Source organism: Mobula hypostoma, chromosome 13, assembly GCF_963921235.1.
Source record: "Mobula hypostoma chromosome 13, sMobHyp1.1, whole genome shotgun sequence".
Classification (NCBI taxonomy): domain Eukaryota; kingdom Metazoa; phylum Chordata; class Chondrichthyes; order Myliobatiformes; family Myliobatidae; genus Mobula; species Mobula hypostoma.
The window spans coordinates 15,060,182-15,087,286 of NC_086109.1; the positions used below are offsets into that span (position 1 = coordinate 15,060,182).

Consider the following 27,105-nt stretch of genomic DNA (forward strand, 5'->3'; position numbering starts at 1 on the left):
TGAAATACAGGTACTCTTCACTGGCTTTTGACATTGAACTTTCCATTCAGATGTTATAACTATTTCCTGAATTTTCTGTGCAGCATTTGATTACCTGTGACCATGACTTGAACAGCAAGATAGATGTGGAACATTGCATCCAGCAGCTGAGGAGGTTTGATGCCGAGGGGAAGGTCTGGGGTCAGGACATGTTACTGCAGCTAAGTAACACTTCCTTCAAACTAGCTGACCTTGAGACGAAGGTAAGAATCCAGAGAAATGATTTCCTTTGTAAAACTGGAACACTGCACTGCTTAGCAAGGCGGGCAGAGTCCATGGAGAGAGAAACAGATTGACAGTAATGTCGCAGGTAAATGGGTAAGTTGGTAAATCAGGTCATTATTGCCACATGTACCGAAGTACAGTGAAAAGTTTGTCTTGCATACTGTCCATACAGATCAATTCATCACAAAAGTACCTTGAGTACAAAGTATAACAACAGAATGGAGAATGAAGTGTTACAGTGACAGGGAAAGTGTAGCCCAGGCAGACAATAAGGTACAAAATCATAGCGAGGTGGATTGTGAGGTCCAGAGTCCATCTTATTGTACTAGGACCCCATTCAATAGTCTTATAACAGTGAAGTAGAAGCTGTCCTTGACCCTGGTGAATGTGCTTCAAGGCTTTGTATCTTCTTCTCAATGGGAGAAGGGAGAGGAAAGAATGTCCAGGATGAAAATGTTGAGATAAGCAAGTGTTAAAAAGCAGAGGAAGGAGAGTCAGATTTAGAGTCAGTTTAAATAACACTGGCATACCATATGTCATGAAATTTGTTGTTTGACAGCAGCAGAACATTGTAATACATAATAATTTTTACAAGTATTACTACAATAAGATGGGTCTATAAAAATTAAATTAATTTAGTGCAAAAAGAAAGAGAAAAAAGAATATTGAGGTAGTGTTCATTGAGGAGAAGAAAGAAAATGAGAGGAAGATGGTGCTAGTTGGAGATAAAATAATAAAGGAGTGGTAGTGAAAGGCAAAAGCTGGTAGTAATTGGACATGGAGAAAAAACACCAGTCTGGAAGTGATGTAAGTGAGAAAGGCAATAATTATCGAAAATGTAAAAAGGGAAGTGCTGTTGATGCTGGAAATATGATATGTGAGTAGAAAAGCTTTTTATAGAGTCATTGAGTCATAGAGAACTAGAGCACAGAAACAGGCCTTTTGGCCCATCTAGTCCATGCTGAACCATTATTCTGCCTAATCGTATTGACCTGCACCTGCACCATAGCCTCCATGACCCTCCCATCCACGTACCTATCCAAATTTCTCTTAAATGTTGTAACCAAACCCACATTGACCATTTCCGTTGGCAGCTTCTTCCACACTCTCACCTCCCTCTGAGTGAAGAAGTTCCCCCTCAGGTTTCCCTTAAGTATTTCACCTTTCAACCTCAAACTATGACCTCTAGCTCTAGTTTCACCACCCTCAGAGGAAAACATCTGCTATCATTGACTCTATCTATACCCCTCATAATTTTGTAAAACTCTATCAAATCTCCCTTCATTCTCCTCCGCTCGAGTGAATAAAGTCCTAACCTTATCAAACTTCCCTTATAATTCAAGTCCTGGCAACATCTTTGTAAAGTTTTGACAGGATTATTTAAAAAAAAACTAACTGTATTTTAAAGGTCATATTGAAAGGCAGATGTAAAAAAAATGCCAGAAATGTTCAAAGGCTCAGGTAGCATTTTGAGAGAGAAACGGACATAATCATTCAGACTGGTTCTTTTTTGCCTGACAATAATGTGGAATCTTTGGTTGCTTTTCCAGGATGAGCTGGAGAATTTTCCCATTGATAATATTCAGGAGAGCCAGTCAATAATGAATAAATGCATCTACAACTCCATCTTGGCTGTCACCATCAGCAGGAGACACATGATGAAGAAAAGTGTCTTCTTATTCCAGTGTGAGGAAATCTCTGTGAGTATTGCCACGTACCCCGTGACGGGTTAAAGAACCAGCAGAAATGCAAAACACTTGCTGAGTGCCTGTATTGCTATTAACTAATGGTATTTATTAGTGACTACGCAATATAGTAATATAAATGCAGATAAATCAAACAGTTTAGCAATGATTATATATAAGTAAGTGTGGAAATATATGAAAACCAAGCTTCTTCAAGTCTAGGGGTAAATAGATAGTCTTATGATGATGAGTAAAGTTCAGTTCAGTTCATGGTATTGAGTTGAGTAGTGATGGAGAGAGAGAGAGGGAGAGATTTGAGTCTTCAGGTGAGCTGACGCCATTGATCTTCCTGTTGTCTGTGGAAATCCTTTAGAAGTCACTGACTGTGACACAACAAAGGGGACCATTCTTCTGTGGTTGAATTATCAACCCAGGCAAGGGTTGGACACACAAGCAACTCCCCACCGGTCACGCCCTGTTCACACTGCAAGAGCCACTGATCGATTCACCTGATCGATCCTCCAAAACCCACTTTTTCTGTGGGCACAGCAAAGCTCATTCGGTGTCCAAAACCATGTGTCTGTCTGTTTATCATCTGACCTTCTGTTTATCTCACCGTGCTGAATACCACCTGTCACTCAAACAGCTCCTCCCTTCTCTGTCTGTAAGAATTTCCAAGCAGGCAGTGTCCTTGTAGAAATGTAAACCTGCTGCAGAAAACCCATAACATCATCCAAAGCAGTCTTCATCTCTCTCTCTCTCTCTCTCTCTCTCTCCCCCTCCCTCCCTCTCTCTCTCTCTCCCTCTCTCTCTCCTTCTCCCTCTCCCTCTTTTCAAAAGCACAGTTCATAGGGGTAATTCAGGACTCTGTCACAGTATACATAATGCAAAAGTAATGCAAAATGGCATAGAGGCTCCAATAGAGAATGGGCGAGAATGGATGAGGTTCCCATGCAGGACTAAATGTACTTAACAAACTATAAAACTACTGCCAAAACACAAAGAACACAGAGCAAGGCTGAGCTGATGGGGGATCTTTCACCCAATCCATCATTTGAGAGTCCTCATGCAGAATTCCCTCAAGGTCAATTTGCAGGTAGAATGAGTGGTGAGGTAGGCAAATGTAATGTCAGCAATCATTTCGAGAGGACTGGAATATAAAAGCATTGGATGTAATGCTGAGGCTCTATGAAGCACTGGTGAGGCCTCACTTGGAATATTGTGAGCTGCTTTGGGCCTTTTATTTAAGAAGAGATGCGCTGACATTGGAGAGGCTTCAGAGGAGGTTCACAAGAATGATTCCGGGAGTGACAGGGGTATCATATTAGCAGCAATTGAAGGCTCTGGGCCTGCAGTCACTGGAGTTTAGAAGAATGAAGGAGGATTTCATTGAAACCTATCAAATGTTGAAAGGCCTAGACAGAGTGGATTTGAAGAGGATGTTTCCTTTGGTGGGAGAGTCTAGGACCAGAGGACACAGCCTCAAGATAGAGGGATGTTAGAACAGAGATGAGGAAGAATTTCTTTAGCCAGAGAATGGTGAATCTGTGGAATTCATTGCTACATGAGGCTATGGAGGCTAGATCACTGGGTACATTCAAGGCAGGGGTTTATGGGTTCTTGTTTAGTCTGAGTGTGAAAGGTATGGGCAAAAGGCAGGAGAATGAGATTGAGAGGGCAATGGATCAGCCATGGTGAAATGGAGTAGACTCAATGGGCCAAATGGCCTAATACTGCTCCTATGTCTTAATAGTCCATGTTTATTACATTTGGGAATGTTTCACTCAGTTACTGCAGTAAAGTAAACTGATCAATCAATTAAGCCCACGCCTTCCCCATGCGAGGGTAAACCTGTCAGTTTCAGTCCCATTCACCATTCTTTTCCTGGAGCTTTGCAAAGTTTTCTCCATTGGGTACCTCACCTCTACCCTTCGGATGACAGCATCTGCTTCCACCACCTTTCCAACTGTGAACTCCAGATCTCACAAGGTGAATGTGTTTTAGGTGGAGCAGGAAAACTTGAGGTATCTGCTGTGTTAAGCAGTGAACAGTAAGGACACATTAATTGGTTTCAGTCTGGTCCTTGACAATTGGCTGATACTAGATATGTACTCGAGGTCAGACTGCCCACAGCTGACCATGCCAGCTAAGGGCATGGGAAGGCTATCAGCTAAGCGTTCTTGGAAGGGCATTTATGTTATACGTATTTGTATTAATCCTAGAGACATAAGATCCTGCAGATGCTGGAACCTGCAGTAACACACAAGAAGCTGGAGGATATCAAGGGACTTGGCAGCAATGAACCGTCAATGCTTTGGGTCGAGACTTGAACTTCATCTGTTCAGTCCAGATGGAGGGTCCCAACCTAAGATATTGACTGTTCATTCCCCCCCATAGATACTGCTTGACCCAATCAGTTTCTCCAGCTGTTTGTGTGTTGCTCCATGTGAGCCTTATGGATTGTGAAGGTGAGTGTTAGGGCATTGGGCCATGATGTCCTGGTCTGGTCCCGACGGTCCCTGCTCCCACAGCCACACCAATTTCCCAAGCTTATGGTTATAAAATGGGCTCTTGTGTGACGGACAGGCAGGAAGTTGGTGTCCCGGTAAAGAGTCATCTCCTTCACGGGAGGAAAAGAAGAAAATGTGACCGAACCAATCTTCCCAATCTTCCAACCAATCACTTCCTCGCCTGCACACAGTCAGTTACTGATATAACTGAGGCAAAGCAATGAGCATTTGTTAATTAAATGCATGTTCCTCTCCTCCCCATTTCCTAAGCAGGCACATACATGCACAGATACATGTGTGTGTGTATATGTATGTATATATATATACACACATACACACACACCATGCAAAATGAAAACTATATTTTCCACCATTTCAAACTCAAAATTTATCTAAAATTGCATTACCAATTGATTGAGTCCTGGGGTGGCAGGACTTTCATATGATGAAAGACTGGATTGACTAGGCTTATACTCGCTGGAATTTAGAAGATTGAGGGGGGATCTTATTGAAACGTATAAAATCTTAAAGGGATTGGACAGGCTAGATGCAGGAAGATTGTTCCCGATGTTGGGGAAGTCCAGAATGAGGGGTCACAGTTTAAGGATAAAGGGGAAGCCTTTTAGGACCGAGATTAGGAAAAACTTCTTCACTCAGAGAATGGTGAATCTGTGGAATTCTCTGCCACAGGAAACAGTTGAGGCCAGTTCATTGGCTATATTTAAGAGGGAGTTAGATATGGCCCTTGTGGCTAAAGGGATCAGGGGGTATGGAGAGAAGGCAGGTACAGGATTCTGAGTTGGATGATCAGCCATGATCATACTGAGTGGCGGTGTAGGCTCAAAGGGCCGAATGGCCTACTCCTGCACCTATTTTCTATGTTTCTATGTAACATAACTTGCAGGAAAGATTTTCTTGCTGACTCTCGAGTAGCTTATATGAGAACATTCTACCTAGCCATCTGTTTTAGTGTTGATGCATTTGGTTTAAGTAGCACCATTTAACATCATAAAGTGTCTCAATTGTTCAGAGGAGCATTTTGAACAAAATTGAACATGGAATCTCAAAGGAGAATATTGGGAGATGTAACCAGAAGCTTGATCATGGCAGTGAGGTGTGAAGACCATTGCAGGGAGGGGGAGGCAGAAGTAAAGGGGTTTGAGGAAAGCCCATCAAAGACTGAACAATGCTGAAGTTCATGAAGGCACGAGCTGCAGGAATTGGTGAACAACGGAGTTTTGGAAGAACATGGGTGATAGATTGGAAAGCAGGCATTGGAATAAGCTCAGTGGAATTTTGGATGAGATCAGGATTGTGAGAAGTATAAAATGTGTGGGGACTTCTGACTGGACAACCTGCCTGACTGAGGCTTGGGGAAAATGAACCTGCTTTTTAAGTGGTAACTTCAAACAACGATCTGTATTAAGCAACTTAATCAAACTCTGTCAGCGCACTGTACCTGTCCAAAAACCTATCCGAGCTACAGAACAGAAATATGGCCAATATTCCAATCACGTTCACCCAAGGAGGCATTAGTTTCAGACACCTCACTTGACAAATTACATAATCGCTCCCTACCTACGTGTGGAATGTGAGCAGTTTTGCACCAGATGTCAACCTGTGGCCACGTGATTTGGGGCATGGGGAACATTAGGCAGAAAAGGTGAATGGGTGGAAGCAGTAGCTATCTTTAGTGCATATTAACATGAAAAACAAGGAACAAGAAGACAGTGAGTGATACTTCTATCTGACTGCAATGGTGTGGCTCAAACACGAGCTCACTCACAAAACTGCATCAATATTCCTTTCTTTAAATATTTATCCTACTGCACTTTTAAAAGCTAAATGGACTCTACTTTGATATGGACATCAGCCTATTCACCATGTTAACTGAAGTCGAGCTGCTAAGGGCACTAAATAAGAAATGCTATTGGCCATCAATCTCATTGCTGTCTCTCAAGAACAACCTCCACCAAACAACCCTCTCCAACATTTTCAACAATTCAGATTCAGATTAATTTATTTGTCACATGTACATCAAAACATACAGAGAAATGCAACATTTGCATTAACACAGAACAGAGCACTGTACAACACAGTACAGGCCTCTCAACTCACACTGTTGTGCCAACCCTTTAACCTACTCCAAGATCAGCCCAGCCCTTCCTTCTCTTATATCCTTACATTTTTCCTTCATCCATGTGCCCAAGAGTCTCTCAAATGTTCCTAATGTATTCACCTCTAACACAACCCCGTCAGTGTGTTCCACACACCTAACAATCCCTGTGTAAAAAAACCTGCCTCTGACATCCTCCCATTACTTTCCTCCAAATACCTCCAAGCAAAGCGTCCCAACCTTTTTTTTAATGCCATGGACCCTTACATTAACCGAGGAGTCCATGGACCCCAGGTTGGGAACCCGTGCCTTAAAGTTACGCAATCAATGTACTGAACACAACCTGAAGACATGTTGGGAGCATCCTTCCAGTGTCACCACGTATCCTGGCATCAGCATATCAGGCCCACAATGTTCAGTGGACTCTAAGTTCTAGGGAAGGAAAATTGACCCTTTCCTTTAATCCCAAGGACAACTGTATTGCAAGGCACAAGTTCAACATTGACATGTTTAATATCTGCGGTAAGAACTTGCCCCTGGTCAGTCTGGCAGAACAGACTTTTCTTTTGTAGCTACATGCTAGGAAAAGTCAAAGTATGTGGATGCATCAGGGTTAACAGGGTTCTGCAGGTGGAAAATCAGACTTTTTGGGAGACTGCATCATCCTTTTCTTTATCTAGTTAACCACAAACTGCCTCATGGCAAGATCTAATAATCAGAATAGGACTCAGAATCAGATTTATTATCACCGGCACATGTCGTGAGATTTGTTAAATTTGTGGGCAGCAGTATCATGTAATGCATAATAATAGAGAAAAAAATGGTGAAAAACTGTGACTGGTCTGTTACCGTGCTGTATCTGAAAATAAAATAAATCTGTTTTCGTTGAATAGGCTGACCTCATGCAAAATGATGTGCAGAAAAAGATCAGAAAAAAGACGGAAAGTGGAAAGCGGGACATGCCGAGGCATGTATTTACGGGGAAGTGTTCCCTAAAGTAGAATTTAATCCAGAATGTCAACTGGAGCTGTCCATTTATAGGAAACACAAACCGAGTCTTGAAACAAAATTAGGACTCCTTATGGATCTTCTCCAAAGCAAGCACGCCAAAGACAGTAAAATTATATGACCTTTTAGACCAAGGGCTCCCAACCTTTATTATGACATGGACCAATACTATTAAACAAGGTTGGGAACCCCTGTTATGATGATAATAATAGCAACAACAATAATAACTGGTACCATCCCAAATGCACAACACAATAGTATTAAACAACTAGGGCTACGCAGTAATATCTTCAGAAAGCCACAATACTAAACACCAGTGGAATAGATCGAAAGTTCCTAGCAACTGGCAAAGGAGCATGCTTGGTATGCCCGTACCTCGGGTTTTACCAGCTGGAGCCGAGCAAAAATAAAACCAATAATAATATTTATTATAAACATCCAAATATAAAAATACAGGATAAACAAGCAAGAACAATTTGTTTACTAGATATAACCATTCCAAACACACATAACTTAAAGAAATCAATAAGTGAAAAACACCAGAATTAAACAAGGAAATTGACAGACTTTGGAACATGAACAAGGTATACATTGTCATGATAGTAACATCTACAAGTGGTATCATCCCAAAGTCACTACATAATAGCATTAGACAATTAGGGCTACCCAGTAAAATGTCCAGAAAGCCACAATACTAAACACCACTAGCATAGTCCGAAAGTTCCTAGGAATTGACAAATCAGCGTGCTTAGCTATGCCCGTACCTCAGGTTTTACCAGCTTGAGGTGAGAAAAAAATAAATATTAATAATGATATTCATGTTTTAGCACCCAGCAGGTTGTTATAATCTGGAATGCATTCCTTGACAGTTTGGAGAAAGTAGGTTCCATTATAACTGTTAATAAAAACAAAATTGGATAAATTATTGGGAAGTTGAAATATACTGGATTATGTGTGAATACCAGAGATGGGACTCATTGGATAACTTGTTGAATAGCATCTTTCTGTTTTGTAGAATTCTGTGATTTTATGATATGATTCACAAATCTACACACAGATTCAATTAATGAAGATTCACTATTGCCTGGTGATACACACCAATCGTGGACGCATTGGTAATCATTTTCCAATGTTCTATAGATTCAGGATCAATTCCTGTGGATTGGAGGGTAGCTAATGTTATCCCACTTTTTAGGAAAGGAGGGAGAAAGAAAACTGGGAATCATAGACCAGTTAGCCTGACATCAGTGGTGGGGAAGATGCTGGAGTTAATTACAAAAGATGAAATAGCAGCACATTTGGATGGCAGTAACAGGATTGTTTCGAGTCAGCATGAATTTACGAAGGGGAAATCATGCTTGACTAATCTCCTGTAACTATGAGAATGGACAAAGGAGAGCCAGTGGATGTACTGCACCTGGACTTTCAGAAAGCCTTTGATAAGGTCCCACATAGGAGATTAGTGGGCAGAATTGGAGCACGTGGTATTGGGGGTAGGGTACTGACATGGATAGAAAATTGGTTGGCAGACAGGAAACAAAGAGTAGGGATTAACGAGTCCCTTTCAGAATGGCAAGCAGTGACTAGTGGGGTACTGCAAGGCTCGGTGCTGGGACCGCAGCTATTTACAATATACATTAATGATTTAGATGAAGGGATTAAAAGTAACATTAGCAAATTTGCAGATGATACAAAGCGGGGTAGCAGTGTGAAATGTGAGGAGGATGTTATGAAAATGCAGGGTGACTTGGACAGGTTGGGTGAGTGGGCAGATGCATGGCAGATGCAGTTTAATGTGGATAAATGTGAGGTTATCCACTTTGGTGGCAAGAACAGGAAGGCAGATTACTATCTGAATGGTGTCAAGTTAGGGAAAGGGGAAGTACAACGAGATCTAGGTGTCCTTGTTCATCAGCCACTGAAAGTAAGCATGCAGGTACAGCAGGCAGTGAAGAAAGCTAATGGCATGTTGGCCTTCATAACAAGAGGAGTTGAGTTTAGGAGCAAAGAGGTCTTTCTGCAGTTGTACAGGGCCCTGATGAGACCACACCTGGAGTATTGTGCACAGTTTTGGTCTCCAAATTTGAGGAAGGACATTCTTGCTATTGAGGGAGTGCAGCGTAGGTTCACAAGGTTAATTCCCGGGATGGCGGGACTGTCACATGTTGAAAGATTGGAGCGACTGGGCTTGTATACACTGAAATTTAGAAGGATGAGAGGGGATCTGATTGAAGCATATAAGATTATTAGGGGATTGGACACGCTAGAGGCAGGAAACATGTTCCCGATGTTGGGGGAGTCCAGAACCAGAGGCCACAGTTTAAGAATAAGGGGTAGGCCATTTAGAATGGAGTTGAAGAAAAACTTTTTCACCCAGAGAGTTGTGGATCTGTGGAATACTCTGCCTCAGAAGGCAGTGGAGGCCAATTCTCTGGATGCTTTCAATAAAGAGTTAGATAAAGCCCTTAAAGATAGCGGAGTCAAGGGATATGGGGAGAAGGCAGGAACAGGGCACCGATTGTGAATGATCAGCCATGATCACAGTGAATGGCGGTGCTGACTTGAAGGGCCGAATGGCCTACTCCTGCACCTATTGTCTATTGTCTATTGATACTCAGAATGAATTACAGTATCAGCTGGGAGCATTATAGACCACAAGAACAAAACAACTGCTGTTGAAGATTGTTCTCTTTCTCTCTTGTAATTGTTTCAGGCACACTCCAAGAAATGAGATGCACTTTCAGCCATTTTATAAGCTGCCTCCAGTACCACCAAAATCGTTCCTGCCAGATTATGATAACAATGTGGAGCCTGCAATACCGGAGTCTAGGAGCTGGACGCCATCTGAGAATGGTATAGGCCCAACATAATGAATTGCTGCTTTATTTATTATCTACATCTTGAGATCTTTATCTTGAGACCAATGTTGTTTTATTAGCAGCTCTTTCTATAGACGCATCTTTGAGTAATGAACCGCTAATAGTGGATTGGGAAAGAGATCAGGTGAGTGGTACCTTAACCCGGAGGTTTATTTCTACTGGTGACAATCCTGAAAATCTTTGTACAGGTGGCGTGCCAAATTTGTTTCCTACAACTTGAATTCTGGGCTTTAATCTGGTTAGCATCTTCTTCCTTTCTGATTTATATTGGCTCCTGATTAACTAATTTCTCATTCTTAAAATCGTCATCCTTCATTCCTAATCCTTTCAAGACTCTGCCTGCTCCCTCTCTCCGTGTCCCTCTAATACTTTACTTTATAAGAATACGCAAATTACAATCAGAGACCACTTCATTAGGTATGGGAGGTTCCTAATAAAGTGGCCTCAGATTGTATTTCTGTATGTTCATGGTCTTCTGCTGCTGCAGCCCATCCACTTCGAGGTTCGATGTATTGTGGGTTCAGGGATGCTTTTCTTCACAGCTGTCTGCGATGGAGAATTCAAATGATTCATAGCCCTCTGAGCAATGAAATTCCCCCTTACCCTCACTCTTCAGTGCCTTACCCTTTCTTCAAGATCACGCTCTGTAGTTCTAAAACGTGGGAGGAAACCGGAGAGCCTGGAGGAAACCCATGCTATCCCAAAGAATGTACAAGATCCTTATAGACAGCAGTGGGAATTGAACCGGGATTGGTGGCACTGTAAAGTGGTATGCTGGCTGCCATTTTTCAGCCCATTTTTCCAGCTGGTTCAGATGCTTTGACAGCCTTCCTCACTGTCCACTAGGCCCTGATCTTGGAGTCATCTGCAAATTTGCTGATCCAGTTTACCAAATTATCATCCAGATTATTGAACAACAATGAACTCAGCACCGAGCCCTGTGGCACTCCACTAGTCACCGGACTCCAGTCAGAGAGGCAACCATCTACTGCCACTCTGCAGCTTCTCCCACAAAGCCAATGTCGAATCCAATTTATTACCTCAACCTGAACGCCCAGTAACTGAACCTTCTTGATCAGCCTCCCATGTGGGTTCTTGTCAAAGGCCTTGCTAAAATCCATGTAGACAACATCGAATGCCTTGCCTTCGTCAATTTTTCTGGTAACATCTTGGAAAGATTGGTTAGACAAAACCTAGTTCTGACTCCTGCCAGTCTTCTTTGCAGACCTGATAAAGGCTCTCATCCCAAACTGTCGACCGCTTGTTCCCCTCCAAAGGGGCTGTCTGACCTGCAAAGGTCCTCCAGTCTTTTGTGTGTGTTACTCCAGATTTGTTCAACTGCAGTATCTTTTATGTCTGCTATCTAAAATGTGCTTCTATCTGTCTTGACAGGACATCCTCAATCATGTACTAGATGACATTGAGCTCTTTATTGAAAAACTTAAAGGAGCCATTGTCTCTAATCCTCAGATGAGGAAGAAGAAGAAATCAAAAAAAATTAAAGGTATTAGCCCACAATAAAGGTTGCAATACATTCTCAAACAGCAGGAAGCAGAAATGGACGTGAACGAGCAATAGGTTAATGACTAATTAACCTACCAATTGGTAGGTCTCTGGACTGTGGGAGGAAACCACAGCTCCTGGAGGAAACCCACGCGGTCACGGCGAGAACGTACAGACTCCTTGCAGACAGCAGTGGGAACATGTACATGTATTAGGGATTTGCATGGTGTGTTGGTCAACTGAAAACGGCATTCAACAATTACAAATAATTATATAAACAAGAAATTTAGAGATTAAAGTACAGATATGTAATACCATGTGCATAAATATCAGCATATACTTACAGTGTAAACAGCATTTATAAAGTGGTTTAAACTGTTTACAGTGCAGTCACAGGAGAGATAGTTAGAGTGGGGTGCTAACAGGAATTAACTTGCCAAGGCCAAGAAACTTTTGAGATGGTGTAGAGTTTTTGCTTTAATAGACATATAGCTCTTTCCAGAAGGGAGTCTTTGGAGAAGGCAGTTTGTAGGGAGGGTAGTGTCCACATGTCCGCATTTTTGTCCTGGACACAAACGAGTCTTGCAATGATGATTGATTGCAGCCAATGACCTTTTCTGCTGACCTGTAGTTTTTGCATATTGCGCGAAGATGCTGCAACAAACCAGACAGTAATAGCTGACGTGAAGTTTCTCTCTCTGGTGGATGTGATTATGCTGAACATAGATTAGTTTCGAAGGGCTAGTCACACTCTCCTGCTTGTCGTCAATGTAAATCTAATCAGTTAGTTTCCTTTTTCAGCGATTTTAATTTCTGTCCCCACATCTCCATATCGGGTGCCACAGTAGCGTTGTGTGAACATGATGCTATTACAGCTCAAGCCACCAGAGTTCGGAGTTCAATTCTGGTGCCGTCTGTAAGGCGCTCGTATGTTCTGAATCGCAAATGGGGAATTTCAGTTCAAGTCATCAGATGTGTTTTCAATGAAAACTTGTTTCGATGCCCTCTGGTTCATTAATACCATTTATAAAAGGAAATTCTTAGTTTACTTAGTCTGGACTTCAGACCGTCAATGTGCCTCCACGGGTCAAAAGGACAATGAGTGGTGGGACTTCCCTCCATGGTCATATTCATAAACAGGCATTATCAAACCTGCCTTTATCGCAGGATTCTGCAGAGAGTGGTGCAGACAGCCCAGTGCATCTGTAGTTGTGAACTTCCCATGATTCAGGACACTTACAAGGACAGGTATGTAAAAAGGGCTGGAAGAATCATTGGGGATCCAAGTTACCCCAACCACAATCTATCCCAGCTGCTACCATCCGGGAAGCGATACCGCAGCATAAAAGCCAGGGCCACCAGGCTCCGGGACAGCTTCTTCCACCAGGCCATCAGACTAATGAACTCACACTGATTTGAGTGTACTCTGTATTACATAGACTGTTCTATTTATTATAAATTACTACGATTGAACATGGCACATTTAGATGGAGACATAACATAAAGATTTTTAATCATGTATGTGAAGGATGTAAGGAATAAAGTCAATTCAATTCAATTCAGAAAGCACAAAGCAGGTCAGTCACCAGAAGAAGCAGGGAACAGGCTGATGAAGCACTGTCTTTAAAGGCATTTTCTTGCATCGCTGACTCAGCTTCAAGCTACCTTTGCTTCGAGGGGAAGGTTTCTTTTCTGACAACCTCGAGGTGCATTGTAAACACATCCATCATAGTCTAACACAGGGATTCCCAATCTGGGGTCCATGGACTCCTCGGTTAATGGTTGGGGTCTATGGCATAAAAAAGCTTGGGATCTCCTGGTCTGAGAGAATCCAAGAGCAGATTAAAATTTCAGTCTCTAGCTAAAGTGGAGACTTTTGTTACTGAGATTGCCAGTCAGTTCAAAATGTTCAAAGTTCAAAGTAAAATTATCAAAGTATGTATATGTCACCCTGAGATTAATTTTCTTGCAGGCATTCACAGTAGAACAAAGAAATACAATAGAATCAATGAAAAACCACACAAAAAAGACTGACAAACAACCAATGTGCAAAGGAAGTCAAACTGTATAAATACAAATAATAAAAATAAACAAACAAACAAACAAACAAATAAATAAATAATACTGAACATGAGTTGTAGAGTACTTGAAAGTGAGACCATAGATTGATTGTCACAAATCGGGCTTGTGAAACACTGAATGTTGTGTTGTTGTTGCTAGAATGGCAATGAAATCTGTTATTTAGCTGTTTTGGGTAAGGCTGATCTTTATAGTAGCAGAGAGCTAGGTTTAAGCCTAATCTCAGGTGTTGTTAGCATACAGTAGGCATCTTCTCTCCAGGAGGACGTGGATCTCTTTCGGCTTGAAGACGTAGAGATTGGTAGGATAATTGGTCATTGTGAATTGCCCCTGGTGGGTAAGTGTGCCATAGAACCTGGGGGGAGGCAGTGGGAGTATGGGAGGTTTGGATGAGTACTTGGATTTGTGGAATATAGCGGAATGGAGATACGTCTCTACCAAAGGAGGTAAAAGGGGCTCCTTCTCTCCGCTAGCCTGCAGGTCACCCTTGGGCAAGGTGTAGTACCTGCTTAGCCCCTGATCAGGGTCACATAAAGCCATGGGACCAGGTGGTGGATGGTTGTATGAGCAGCCGGTATACATCACAAGTCCTGGTTATGTGACCACAGATGCCAGGCAATCTCCAAAGGGTATTAATAATGGCTGGGGTCACCCGTCTTTAAAAGACACTGCCCAGAAGAGGCAATGGCAGGCCACTTCTGTAGGAAAATTTGCCAAGAACAATCATGGTCAGAAAACCACGATCACCCACGTCATACGACATGGCACGTAATGATGATGACGGAAGGCTGTGGTCCAGATGCAGGTCGATGAGACGAGGCAGAATAAAAGTTTGGCATGAACTAGGTGGGCTGAAGGGCCTTCTTCTGTGCTGTACTTCTCTACGACTCCACTAATCTATCCATCCACCCTCTGACCTCATACCTCAACTGTATATACTGACAGTGACCACAGTAATGGTCTGCATGGTGGTGAAGGAGGCATATGCAGTACTTGCCTTCATTGGCCGGGTGATAGGCTAAGAGTTTCAGATGTAAAATAAGTTTGGATAGGTACATGAATGGGAGGAGTATGGTCCGGGTGCGGGTCAATAAGACTGGACAGAACAACAGTTTGGCATGGACTTGTTGGACCGAAGAGCTTGTTTCTGTACTGTGATTCTCTATAAATGTATAACTCTAATAAAAAAATTGGATTAAAGTACGATTACTGTAAGTAAATGATTGATGGCCAGCATGGATTTTGTGGGCTGAAGGGCCAGTTTCTCTGCTGTATCTAGCTATGGCCCTGGTATCCTGCCAACCCTGTGAGTTTACTAACCAACTTTTCTTTGTACCTTTCTCTGCAGAAATATTGCCACCAGAGGCAGACTACAAGGATTGCCTGCAGAAGATAAAATATGCCTTTAATTTGATAGTAAGTGCAATGTGGAGAAAGAATTCAAAGTTCAAAATAAATTTATTTTCAAAGTACATATATGTCACCATATACAACCCTGACATTAGTTTTTTTTCCCTGGCATTTTCAGTAAATCCCAGGAACAGGATAGACCTAATGACAGACCACACCCAGCAAGATGGACAAATAGCTGACGTGCAAAAAACAACAAACTGTTCAAACACAAAAGAAAATAATGATAAATAAATAAGTAATAAATATCGAGAAGATGAGATGAAGAGTCCTTGAAAGAGAGTCTATAGGTAGTGGGAACATTTCAGTAATGGGGCGAGTGAGGTTATACCCTCTGGATTAAGATCAAGTTGGGCTGAGTTTATTGTCATGTTCACAGTCCTGGGGTACATGTACAATGAAAACCTTGCGTACTGCAGTATCACAGTGATGCACATCAATTACTCCAAAAGACTGGAAGTAGAGTAAATACTGAAAGGCTTTTATTAGCAGTAAATGGACCAACGTCCATGCTGAGTATCTGCCCCGGACTGAGGGAGGAGCAGTGGCACAATCACCTTTATTCAGGGATCGGTGGGAGGAGCCACAGGAGCAGTCAGCAGAGGGGCGTGTCCAGACGGGTAACCCAGTTACAACCTATATATGTGGTCTACAACACACAGGTACCTTGGTTCTGATAATACACAGAACATAAATTATACATACGTAGATTTTACAAGATTGTGAAGAGATTGAAAAGTGTGCAGGAAAGAAAGAAAGAATATCTTTGTATGTCACATGTACATCAAAATGGCGGAACATACAGTGAAATGCAATGTTTTGCATCAGCATCCAACACAGTCTGAGGGGCGTGCTCAGGGCAGCCTGCTAGTGTCGCCACATGTCCAGCGCCAACATAGCATGCCCACAACTTATTAGCCCTAACCCTAACCGCATGCCTTTGGAATTTGGGAGGAAACCAAAGCACCTGGAGGAAATCCACGTGGTCATGAGGAGAATGTACAAACTCCTCACAGACAGTGATGGGAATTGAATTCTGATTGTTAGCGCTGTAAATCAATGCAATAACCGCTACGCTGGCATGCCGGCCTCTAACAAGAATGCTACAATCAGAGACGGGTCCATGGTAGAGCAAGAGGGGGTCCATAGTGTTCCATTGCTGAGGTAGGATTAGGGTCGTGCAGGCTGGTTCAAGAACCTGATGTTTGCAGAACTTCCCCTTGCTACATACATAAAAGTAGATCTTACTATTGCTGAGAATGAAAGCAGGAAAGGGAGTCTGTGTGCCATGCATGTTCTAACTTTGGAGGAAAGTGTACAAATATAGAAGCTGGTGTGTGGGCACGTGGCCAAGTGGTTAAGGCATTGGACTAGCTACCTGAAGGTTATGAGTTCGAGCCCCAGCCGAGGGAACGTGTTGTGTCCTTGAGCAAGGCACTTAATCAGACATTGCTCTGCGATGACACTGGTGCCAAGCTGTATGGGTCCTTCCCTTGGACAACATCGGTGTCATGGAGAGGGGAGACTTGCAGCATGGGCGACTGCCGGTCTTCCATACAACCTTGCCCAGGCCTGCGCCCTGGAGAGTGAAGACTTTCCAGGCGCAGATCCATGGTCTTGCAAGACTAACGGATGCCTTTTTTTTTATAGCAGCTGGAAGGTAGGGTTTGTAAAATAAACAGAAATTTATTGGAATCCTCAGACTGGTAGGCTTTGAGATGGATCAGCATTGGGCTAGTAGCTTAGATAAAAGAATGGTCTGGAGATTTAAAAGATGATGAAGACATTTGATTGGATAAACATTGAGAAGCTAAATGAAGAGCAAAGCTGAGAGTCCTGAATATAACATGTTCCTACATATATATAATAAGATATTACATGGGTAATTGAGGCTACAATCATTGAAAGGGTGCATTCTGAAGACATCCTCCAAGAGGACCCTACCTTGTTGGAGGGCTTGGAGGCTTGTGTGCCTCAGTGACCTGGAGAGCTATATTGGCTGGAGTCAGTGCTTTGTGCTTTGGCTCTTGGTAGGGTCACCCCTGCCAAACAGGTCAAAGAGTAGAGGCCAGCCTAAGAGTGGGCCTGCAGGTTCGGGGGTTCTGACTGAGGCTAACAACTCTGACTGGTAAAGCAAAAGTTGTTACGGAAACAGCAATGAAGGACCCTCCTACCTCTGAGTGTGACGGCATTCTTGAGGCTTGCATGACTGACAGTAGCGAAAACAGCGATGAAGCTACCGACACGATGAAGGAAGCCTTGAACACTGCCAGCGATGGAGGATCTTCATTGCTGGTTCAGGGCTAACAAACCTGAATCGTTAAAAAAAAATGTAATGGAGCAGCGTGAAGAATCTTTCTAAATCTGTGTGTGACTGTATGGACAGTCAGAGGTGGAGGACTTTCGTTGTTGCCCTAAATGCCAGCGGTGTAACGGGCAGTAAGTAATTCTAAAGATGTACAGGTCGGAAGGTTAATTGGTCACATGGGTGTAATTATGCAGCACGGACTGGTTGGGCCAATAGGGCCTGTTAGCATGCTGTATCTCAAAATAAAAAATAATGTATCTGATAGGTGGCACTCACGGATGAACTACACTGTGAATCATTGACTGTCTGAAAGGCAATGATAAATTCTTTTCTCCCCTCAGGGCAAGCTGGAGTTGCATTCTGACAAAGCAAGATTCGCAGATTTAATTCACTGTATTTTCCAGAGTCTTCAGTTTGTAAGTAGAGGCTGACTATCGTGCTTTAAGCAAACCGCAACTCTCCTGGAATCAGCTAATCTCTTCCATCGTCACAAACGCACAAAGCTACACATTGGAAGTTCGAACTTGATGTCAAAGTACTAAGTTAATGGGAGGATTCTAAGCAGTGTGGAGGAACATTGAGATCTTATGACCCAAGTCCAGATCCCTTAAAGTTGATAGGGAGGTTAAGAAGGCATATTGTTTGTTGACAGGCCCTTTGCCCCATGATATTATGCCAACCCTTTAACCTACTCTAAGAACTAATGTAACCCTTCCCTCCCACATAGTCCTCCAGTTTTCTGCAACCCATGGGCCTATCTAAGAGTTTGTTAAATGCTTCTGGTGTATCAGCCTCTCCCACCACCACTGGCACACCTACCACTCTCTGTGTAAAATAAACTTACTTCTGAAAACTCATCCCCCCCCCACCACTATCCTTTCCTCTAACCATCTTAAAACGATGCCCCTTTGTATCACCAATTTCCACCCTGGGAAAAAGTCTGGGGCTGTCTGCTTGATCTATGGCTCTTATCACCTTGAATACATCTATTAAGCTGCCTCTCATCCCCCTTTGCTCTAAAGAGAAAAGCCCTAGCTTACTGTCCTCCCCATCTTGCATCTTGCTTTAAATATGTAACCTGTTTCCCCCACACACTCATTTCCCTCAACCACACACAGTCAGCTACACCAAGGCATATCATCAATCACAACCTGTTTTCTAAAAAGTACAGAGCCAGGACAATGGTTCCTCCTTGAGTGAAGATTTTGTGTATCAAAGATCCGTCTGTTTATTTTTTTCACTCTCCTCTCAGATCCTGGAGTACCTCCCAGAGAAACATCTAGCAAAGGACGTGGTGGTTCCATTGCTGATACCAAGCGCCATAGAAATATTGACTTTACACACAAATGCGGAGGAAAAAATGACCTGGAAGAGACTGGGAGATGCATGGTGCACTACAAGGTCTGTCAGACAAACTACATATGGTTGTTTAAGGCCTATAATTATTAACCAAAATGAAAAATCATTGCTAGAGGAAGAGAATTTTAGAAAGCGGGAGATATTTTTGGAAGGTTTCTACAACCCAATATTTCCTGTTTTCATTTTGACCACCTCAGCATCATGACTGTTGCAGACAATAACAACATCTGGCTGATGATTCTGGAAATCATAGTTTCACAGTTGTGTATCAGAGGTTGCCACTTTACACAGAATGTATGTGTTACGCCACTGGCACTTAGAGCAGCGATGAAGGTCATCCACCTTTGGCAGTGTTCATGGCTTCCTTATGTCAGTAGCTTCCTCTCTTTTTACTGCTGTCAGTCATGCAAGTCCTGGGCGGAGGCTCGGGAACACCATCACGCTCAGATTCTTCATTGCTGGTTTCATAACAATTTTGTTTTACCAGTTAGTGTTGTTAGCCCTGAATTGATCCCTCAAACTGGGAGGAGTTGTGGACCACTCTTTTTGCCTCAGCCCTTTGACCTGTTTGGCATGGGTAATCCTACCAAGAGCCAAAGCATAAAGCCATGTCTCCAGACAACATAGTTCTCCAAGTCATTGAGCGATGACAAGCCTCCAAGTGACAACAAGATTGTGGTCCCTTGAAGGATAGAAATCATGGTAGCAACATTCCCTCTGTTATGTTCAACAGCTGCGCAGACCAAACATTGCTCTGAGCATGAAATTTTTACATGGCCTGAAAACTACACGGCACTTTAAATATGTTTTGTTTTGTAATATACATAGAACCATAGAAACCATAGAAACTACAGCACAGAAGCAGGCCTTTTGGCCCTTCTTGGCTGTGCTGAACCATTTTCTGCCTAATCCTACTGACCTGTACACGGACCATATCCCTCCATACACCTCCCATCCATGTATCTGTCCAATTTATTCTTAAATGTTAATAAAGAACCCACATTTACCACCTCATCTGGCAGCTCATTCCATACTCCCACCACTCTCTGTGTGAAGAAGCCCCCCCCCGCTAATGTTCCCTTTAAACTTTTCCCCCCTCACCCTTAACCCATGTCCTCTAGTTTTTTTCTCCCCTTGCCTCAGTGGAAAAAGCCTGCTTGCATTCACTCTATCTATACTATGATACACAAAAATTATTTTGGAATATTACTTACCAAAAAGTCAAAATATAGAGTTTTTCATATCAAACAGACACAAACCCCAACTCACAGCAGAGGTAAATGATGTCAGGCAATCAAAAAAAAACTGACAGACACAGTGGCAAAAGTAAAATGTTTTGACTAGATGGTGTCAGCGATCAGCGGGCTGGTGGTTTATTGGCAATGAGCTACCACCTTCTATTCTGTTACAATTTGTAGCAATACTGTCACTTGAAACACTGACAATGTAAATATGTTGAAGCTCTAAAATGTTTCAAAGTAAAAGTTGTAGTATGTTTATTATTTAGAAAATTTATGGATTATATTCATAAACACATAATTACAGGATGTTTCACAAGTATATTAATATAAATTGCAAAAATGTATTAGCATAATTTCAAAATGATATTAGCATTATATAAAAGAAAACTCCAGCTGCGTGGCAACAAAGGCTATGTGCGTGGGAGCATTTCAGTTACTGCGCGGCTGTGCACTCATGCAGCTGAGAGGGAATACTGATGGTAAGCATGTGGAGAGCATTGCCAAGGGTAATGGTAGATGCCAATACAAGGTATAATGTAGATGAAAGAAAAATGGAGGGGTTTGTTGGAGGAAAGGGTTAGATTGATCTTGGAGTAAGTTAAAAATTTGCAAAATATCATGTGTTGAAGGGCATGTACTATGCTGTATTGTTCTGTGTTCTATGCTTTATACATGGCAATGCAACTGGTTACCTTCCATGTGGGATTCCTGGGTTGTGTTTTATCCAAGGAAGGTTTTGTCACTGGCCTGTCCATTCTCAAGTGACTTGATTGGAAACTTTGACTAACTCATTCCAACATGCCTTAGATTCAGTGTTGTACTCTACAAACGATTGTGAGGACTGCTGAGAAGATCATCGGGGTCTCTCTCCCACCCATCCGAAATATTCATCAGGAGCACTGCATACACAGGATGCTTAGGACTGTCAATGATCCCTCCAATCTGTCCCACAATCCCTTTGACCCCCTACTATCAGGAGGTACCATCGCACTCGAACAAGGACCGTTAAGATAGGAAAGAGCATCTTCCCCCAGGCTGTGAGACTACTGAACTCACTGCCACCACCAAGGTCTCATCTTTTATGAAGCACCACTAGCATTATATGGTTTACTTTATAACTTGGTTGTAAAAATGCACATTATGCTAAATGTCAATCTTCTTAAATACTTTTTATTTTTTGTTAATTTATTTGTGATAACATTATTTCATGCAGTGTGTGTAAGTTATATGTACTGTGTTGTGCACATTGGTCCAGAGGAATGTTGCTTCATTTGGCAGTATACATACATATAGTTGAATGGCAATAAACTTGAACTTGACATTGACAACTTACAATGGCCCATGGTCATACAGTTTAAAGGGAGACCTATAAAGAAATTGTTCAATTGCATACTGATGAAAGATCTTTAACTCATTCTGTGAACTATGCTTCTCTCTTCACCGATGCTCAGTGTTCCCAACATATTCCTAAGCTGTTACTGTGTTTTGAATGCAGATCAGACTGGCCAAATGGTGAATCTTTGGAATGGTACAATATTGTGTTTTCAGATGGTTCGACTCTACCTCTGCAACCTTTGCAGCAACAGCATCCACCTGCCAATCACTACCCGAGTGGTGAAATGGAACATCCAATAAAGCAGGTACCTGTTCTTCAATATGTCCACCAGCATACTGGTGTTTCTGTTCAGTTGCTCACTATCAGAGTAAAGAGTAAACATCCTGTGGACTCTGAAAGTGAATCGGGTACAGGATTTATCTTGTGAATGGTAGGGCTCTCGGGCGTGTTAAGGAACAGAAGGACCCAGGAGCAGAAGTATATAGTTCATTGAAAGTGGTGGCAAAAGTAATCATGGTGGTGAAAAAGACTTTATCTGTGAAAAAGACTTTATCTCACCAGACACTAGATTTCATCCATCAGGGCATTGAGTATAGGAGTTGGGACATTATGTTGCCATTGTATAAGCCATTGTTGAGGGCACACTTGGAGTACTATGTACAGTTTTGGTCACCTGGTTGTAGGAAAGCAATGGTTAAAGTGGAAAGTGTGCAGAAAAGATTTATGAAGATGTTCAAATTTCAAAAATATACGTATAAGCGAAGTAGGTATGTGTCGGCCTATACTACCTTGAGATTCATTTTCTTGCAGGCGTTTCCAACAGAACAAAGAAATACAATATATTTAAAGGAAAAGCCATGAGCAGCAAATGTGCGAAAGAAGGCAAACTGTGACAAATACAAATATAAATAATCAAACATGAAAATAAAGTCCTAACCTATTCAATCTTATAACTCAGGTCCTGCAGTCCTGTCATGAGAAGCTTGGGTGGTAGCAGTCTTTTCCCAAGGGCAGGGAGTCCATAACTGGACGGCATATACTGTACTCAGGCTGAGAAGGGAACATATCAAAGGGGGCCCGAGGGCCATTTTCTTTCCACACAGAGGCAGGTGGATATATTGAACAAGCTGTCAGAAGAGGCAGGTACAGTTATAACATTTAAAAGACCATAGGGCAGTTACGTAGAGAAAAAAGATTTACAGAGATATGGGAAAAATGCAGGCAAGTTGGACGAGCTCAGTTAGGCAACTTGGTCAGCGGTGACGGAATAGGCCAACGGGCCTGGTTCTGTGTTGTATGACTCAATGAACCTATGACTCTATGACTATAATAGAGGTTTATAGGATTAGGAGAGGCATAGTTAGAGCAGAGAAGGAATATCTTTTCCCCAGGATAGAAATGACTAATACCAGAGCACATGCATTGAATTTGCAATAATTTTCACGTCACGTGCCAGTGATAATAAACCTGAATCTGATTCTGACTCTGAAGGCGAGACGGGGTAGGTTCAAGGCTAAGTTTTTTACTGAGAGAGTGGTGGATGCCTGGAATGCACAGCCTGGTATGGTGCTAGAGGCAAATGCATTAGATGCTTTTAAGAGATGCATGAATATGAGGAAGATGGAGGGAAATGGACATTGTGTAGGTAGGAGGGATACATTTTGGGTTTTTAAAAAATTTACTTTTTAGCTGGTCTCACACTGTTAATATTGTGGGCCAAAGGTTCTATTCCTGTGCTATACTGTTCTATGTTCAAAATGACCCTAGTACAGGGGGGTTCCAACCTGGGATCCATGGACTGTCCAGTTAATAGTAGGGCTCCATGGCATAAAAAAAGGACGGGGACCCCTGTAAGAATCTAATGTTGCTCTGGGTTATTGTTCTGTTCTCCAGTCTCCCAGTCCTTGCCAGTCACTGGGCCTTTGTGGGGTAATAGATATTGGCTTTCATCTTCAGGGTCAGTTGATGATAGCCACCCTGAGCAGGACCTAATAAGACCATAAGATATAGGATCAGAATTAGACCATTTGGCCCATCGAGTCTGCTCCGCCATTTCATCATGGCTGATCCAATTTTCCTCTCAGCCCCAGTCTCCTGCCTTCTCCCCGTATCCCTTCATGCCCTGATTAATCAAGAATTAATCAACTTCTGCATTAAAGATATCTAATGACTTGGCCTCCACAGCTGCCTGTGGCAATCAATTCCACCAATTCACCACTCTCCATCTAAACAAATTCCTCCTCATCTCCATTCTCAAGGAGCTTCCATCTATCCTGAGGTTGTGCCCTCTGGCCCTGACTCTCACACTATAGGAAACATCCTCTCTGTGCCCACTTCATCCAGGACTTTCAATATTCGATAGGTTTCAATGAGATACCCCTCATTCTTCTAAACTGAACAACTGAATTGTCCCACTGATATTTTACATGACTGAATATGCAAGTCTGCCAACTGGTGGCGGAGTGGCATCAGCGCTGGACTTTCGGGCGGAAGGTCCAGAGTTCGAATCCAGCCAGCTCCCGTGCATGCTTTCCATCGGGGCTGGGTTGAACATCGAGCTAGCTACTCGACCTCGTAAAAAAGAAATTGCCTGCTACAGAACCATCCCGTGAGTTTAAAGGCAATTTCTCTCTCTCTCTTGAATATGCAAGCCTACTGGTGCTGTAAGCTACTGAACACAGAGAAAGCAGACTCAGCAAGAGATAAGAGAAATAGGCATGAGCTATGTGCTGGGTAATTACAATTACATCATTTAAAATATTAAAATTTAACCACTTAGGAAATATTGCTCAATCTTATTGGTACGCTGCCCTCTCGTGGCAGTTTGTTGAATTATTCAAGCCAATGCATTAACTTCCATTAATACCCTGCTTTATTTAAGATTGTAAGACAAAGGAGCAGAATTAGGCCATTTGGCCTATCGAGTCTGCTCCACCATTTGACCCCGATTTATTTTCTCTCTTGATGAAATCAATATGAGTAAGAGAAGTACATACCACTTCAATCTGCTCTGTATTTCTACAAGATCCTGGCAGAACTGGTATCCTGACTTTCTAATAATATTTTGCTCCCTGAGGGATTACCAAAAATGGTGGATACAGCCTAGTCCATCACAGGCAAAGCCCCCCCCCCCCCAACCATTGAGTGTACTTCTATGGAGCGTTACCACGAGATGATAGACCCCTATCATCCAAACCATGCTCTCTTCTAGCTCCTGCCATTGCTAGGAGATACAGGAGCCTTAGGTCCCACACCACCAGGTTCAGGAACGTTTACTACCCTACAACCATCAAGCTCCTGTACCAGCATGGATAACTTCACTCACCTCCACTCTGAACTGATTCCACAACCTACAGACTCAATTTCAACAACCCTTTTAACTCACGTTTTTAATTTTATTTAGTTGCACAGTCTGTTTCCTTTTGTGCATTAGTTGTCAGTCTTTGTATATGTAGAGATTTTCTATCCTATTAAATTCTATTGTATTTCTTTATTTTCCTGTAAATGCCTGCAAGAAAATGAATTTCACAGTAGTTTATGGTAATCTATATGTACTTTGATCATACATTACCTTTCTATCTTGAACCTTAGAACTTTGAGGAAGTGGTGGCAGCAGATACGATAGTGACACTAAAGAGGTATTTGTACAGGAACACAAACAGGCCAAGAATGGAGGGATAGAGACTACGTGCAGGCGGATGGAACTAGTTAAAATCGGCATAGTCACCACATACACTGTGGACTTAAGGGTCAATTCTAGTGCTGTGTTCTATGTTCTATCTCCTTGGATTTTATCAGTCAATCTCAACAGCACCCATGGCTCTCTGAGGCAGGAAGTTCCAAGGTTTCACAGCCCATGATGAAAGCCCTCCTAACAAAATTCCATGTCTGAACCAATACTTTGGAGGTATGCCTCCACATCCAGCACCATCCAGACAAGGGAAGGGACCTTCTGCCTTGCTCCCCATCACAGAGTCATACAGCACAGAACTGAGCCTAACTGATCTATGGCAACCAAAGTTCCTTTCTAAGCTATTCCCATTTGACCACATTTTGCCTATTTCTCTCCATCTTGTCCCATCCATGTACAGGTGTCCTTAAAATTGTATTAATGTACTTGCTTCAACCATTTTCTCTACCAGTCCATTCCACATATGGACAACCCTCTTGGTGAAAATATTTGCCTCTCCCCCCCTCACCCGACACCTAAATCCACTAGTTCTTGATACATTGGCATTGGAGAGGGTCCAGAGGAGGTTCCCAGGAATGAAAGGTTAAAATATGAGTAATGTTTGGTGGCTCTGGGCCCGTACTCACTCGAGTTTAGAAGGATGAGGAGGGGGGGTCTCATCAAAACCTATTGAGTATTGAAAAGTCTGGATAGAGTGGATGTCTCCTTGAATGGGGGAGTCTACAACCGGAGGGCACAGCCTCAGAATTGAGAGACGTTCATTTAGAACAGAGATAAGGAAATATTTCATAAAGCTAGAGGATGGTGAATCTGTGGAATTCATTGCCACAGATGGCTGTGCAGGCCAAGTCATTGGGTATATTTAAGTTGGAGTTTGATAGGTTCTTGATCAATCTGGGCATCAAAAGTTACAGGGAGAAGGCAGAAAAATGGGGTTGAGAGGGATGATGGATTGGCCGTAGTATTGCATTGTACTGCTGCAGCAAGTTCAACAAATTTCACAACATATGCTGGTGGTATTAAACCTGATTCTGATATTCAGCATCTTAATTTAGAGATTTACCAGCATAAAGAAGAAAAGACCAACACATAGACTAAACAAAGGTAGATGCATGTACTGTAAGTTTGACAATAATCCACTGTAGCTCAAAGTTAAACTCAGGGCCAGATTTGTCTTTGGACAAATGAACTAGACACAGGATATATATATATATATAGTAGTTTTTGTAAACTGTAGACCCCTTTCAAAATGTGTTTTCTCTGAATTCCACAAAAGCAAATTTAAGAGGTAGAGTTCAAAGTGAATATGTTATTCTACAATGTGTTTATTCTAAGTGTTTAAGCACTAGTTTTTGTTCTCAAAAAGATTACATCATTATAGTATTTTAACAAAACCTTGCAAATATTTCACGGAATTTTGCCTTGCGTTTTCAGATGGGGAATGGCACTTGGCAAAATAATGACACGTTTGAGAGGTGAGTGTGGAGTCACAAACAAGGAGGGCAGTTCAATCCATCTTGGTCACCCATCTTCTCACCACAAGGTTACTGAATGAGAAAGCTTCAGAGCAAATGGTGAAGAAATTTGTCAACATGCTGTCAGTGAGGAGAGGACTTCATAAAGTGGAGAGAGTGGGAATAATGGAATTATTCTCCTCAAAACTGAGAGGTTTAAGGGGACTTTGATTGACAGCATTCAAAATTTAGAAGAATTCTG

At 42.3% G+C, this 27,105-nt stretch overlaps 1 protein-coding gene across 3 annotated transcripts in view; it reads left to right on the top strand.

Moving 5' to 3' along the window:
* The window catches only part of LOC134355449 (epidermal growth factor receptor kinase substrate 8-like protein 3), a 75,204-nt gene that overhangs the window by 31,665 nt on the left and 16,434 nt on the right, over positions 1-27,105 (top strand). For 2 of the 3 annotated variants that reach the window (XM_063065356.1, XM_063065354.1), the window contains exons 6-16: positions 84-242; positions 1,815-1,964; positions 7,469-7,542; positions 10,297-10,436; positions 10,522-10,586; positions 11,855-11,966; positions 15,393-15,460; positions 18,104-18,178; positions 19,015-19,163; positions 21,858-22,002; positions 26,824-26,864. In XM_063065356.1, coding sequence (XP_062921426.1) covers positions 84-242; positions 1,815-1,964; positions 7,469-7,542; positions 10,297-10,436; positions 10,522-10,586; positions 11,855-11,966; positions 15,393-15,460; positions 18,104-18,178; positions 19,015-19,163; positions 21,858-22,002; positions 26,824-26,864 — 1,178 coding nt within the window. The remainder of the gene's footprint in view (positions 1-83; positions 243-1,814; positions 1,965-7,468; positions 7,543-10,296; positions 10,437-10,521; positions 10,587-11,854; positions 11,967-15,392; positions 15,461-18,103; positions 18,179-19,014; positions 19,164-21,857; positions 22,003-26,823; positions 26,865-27,105) is intronic. The other variant, XM_063065355.1, reaches the window with a different exon arrangement.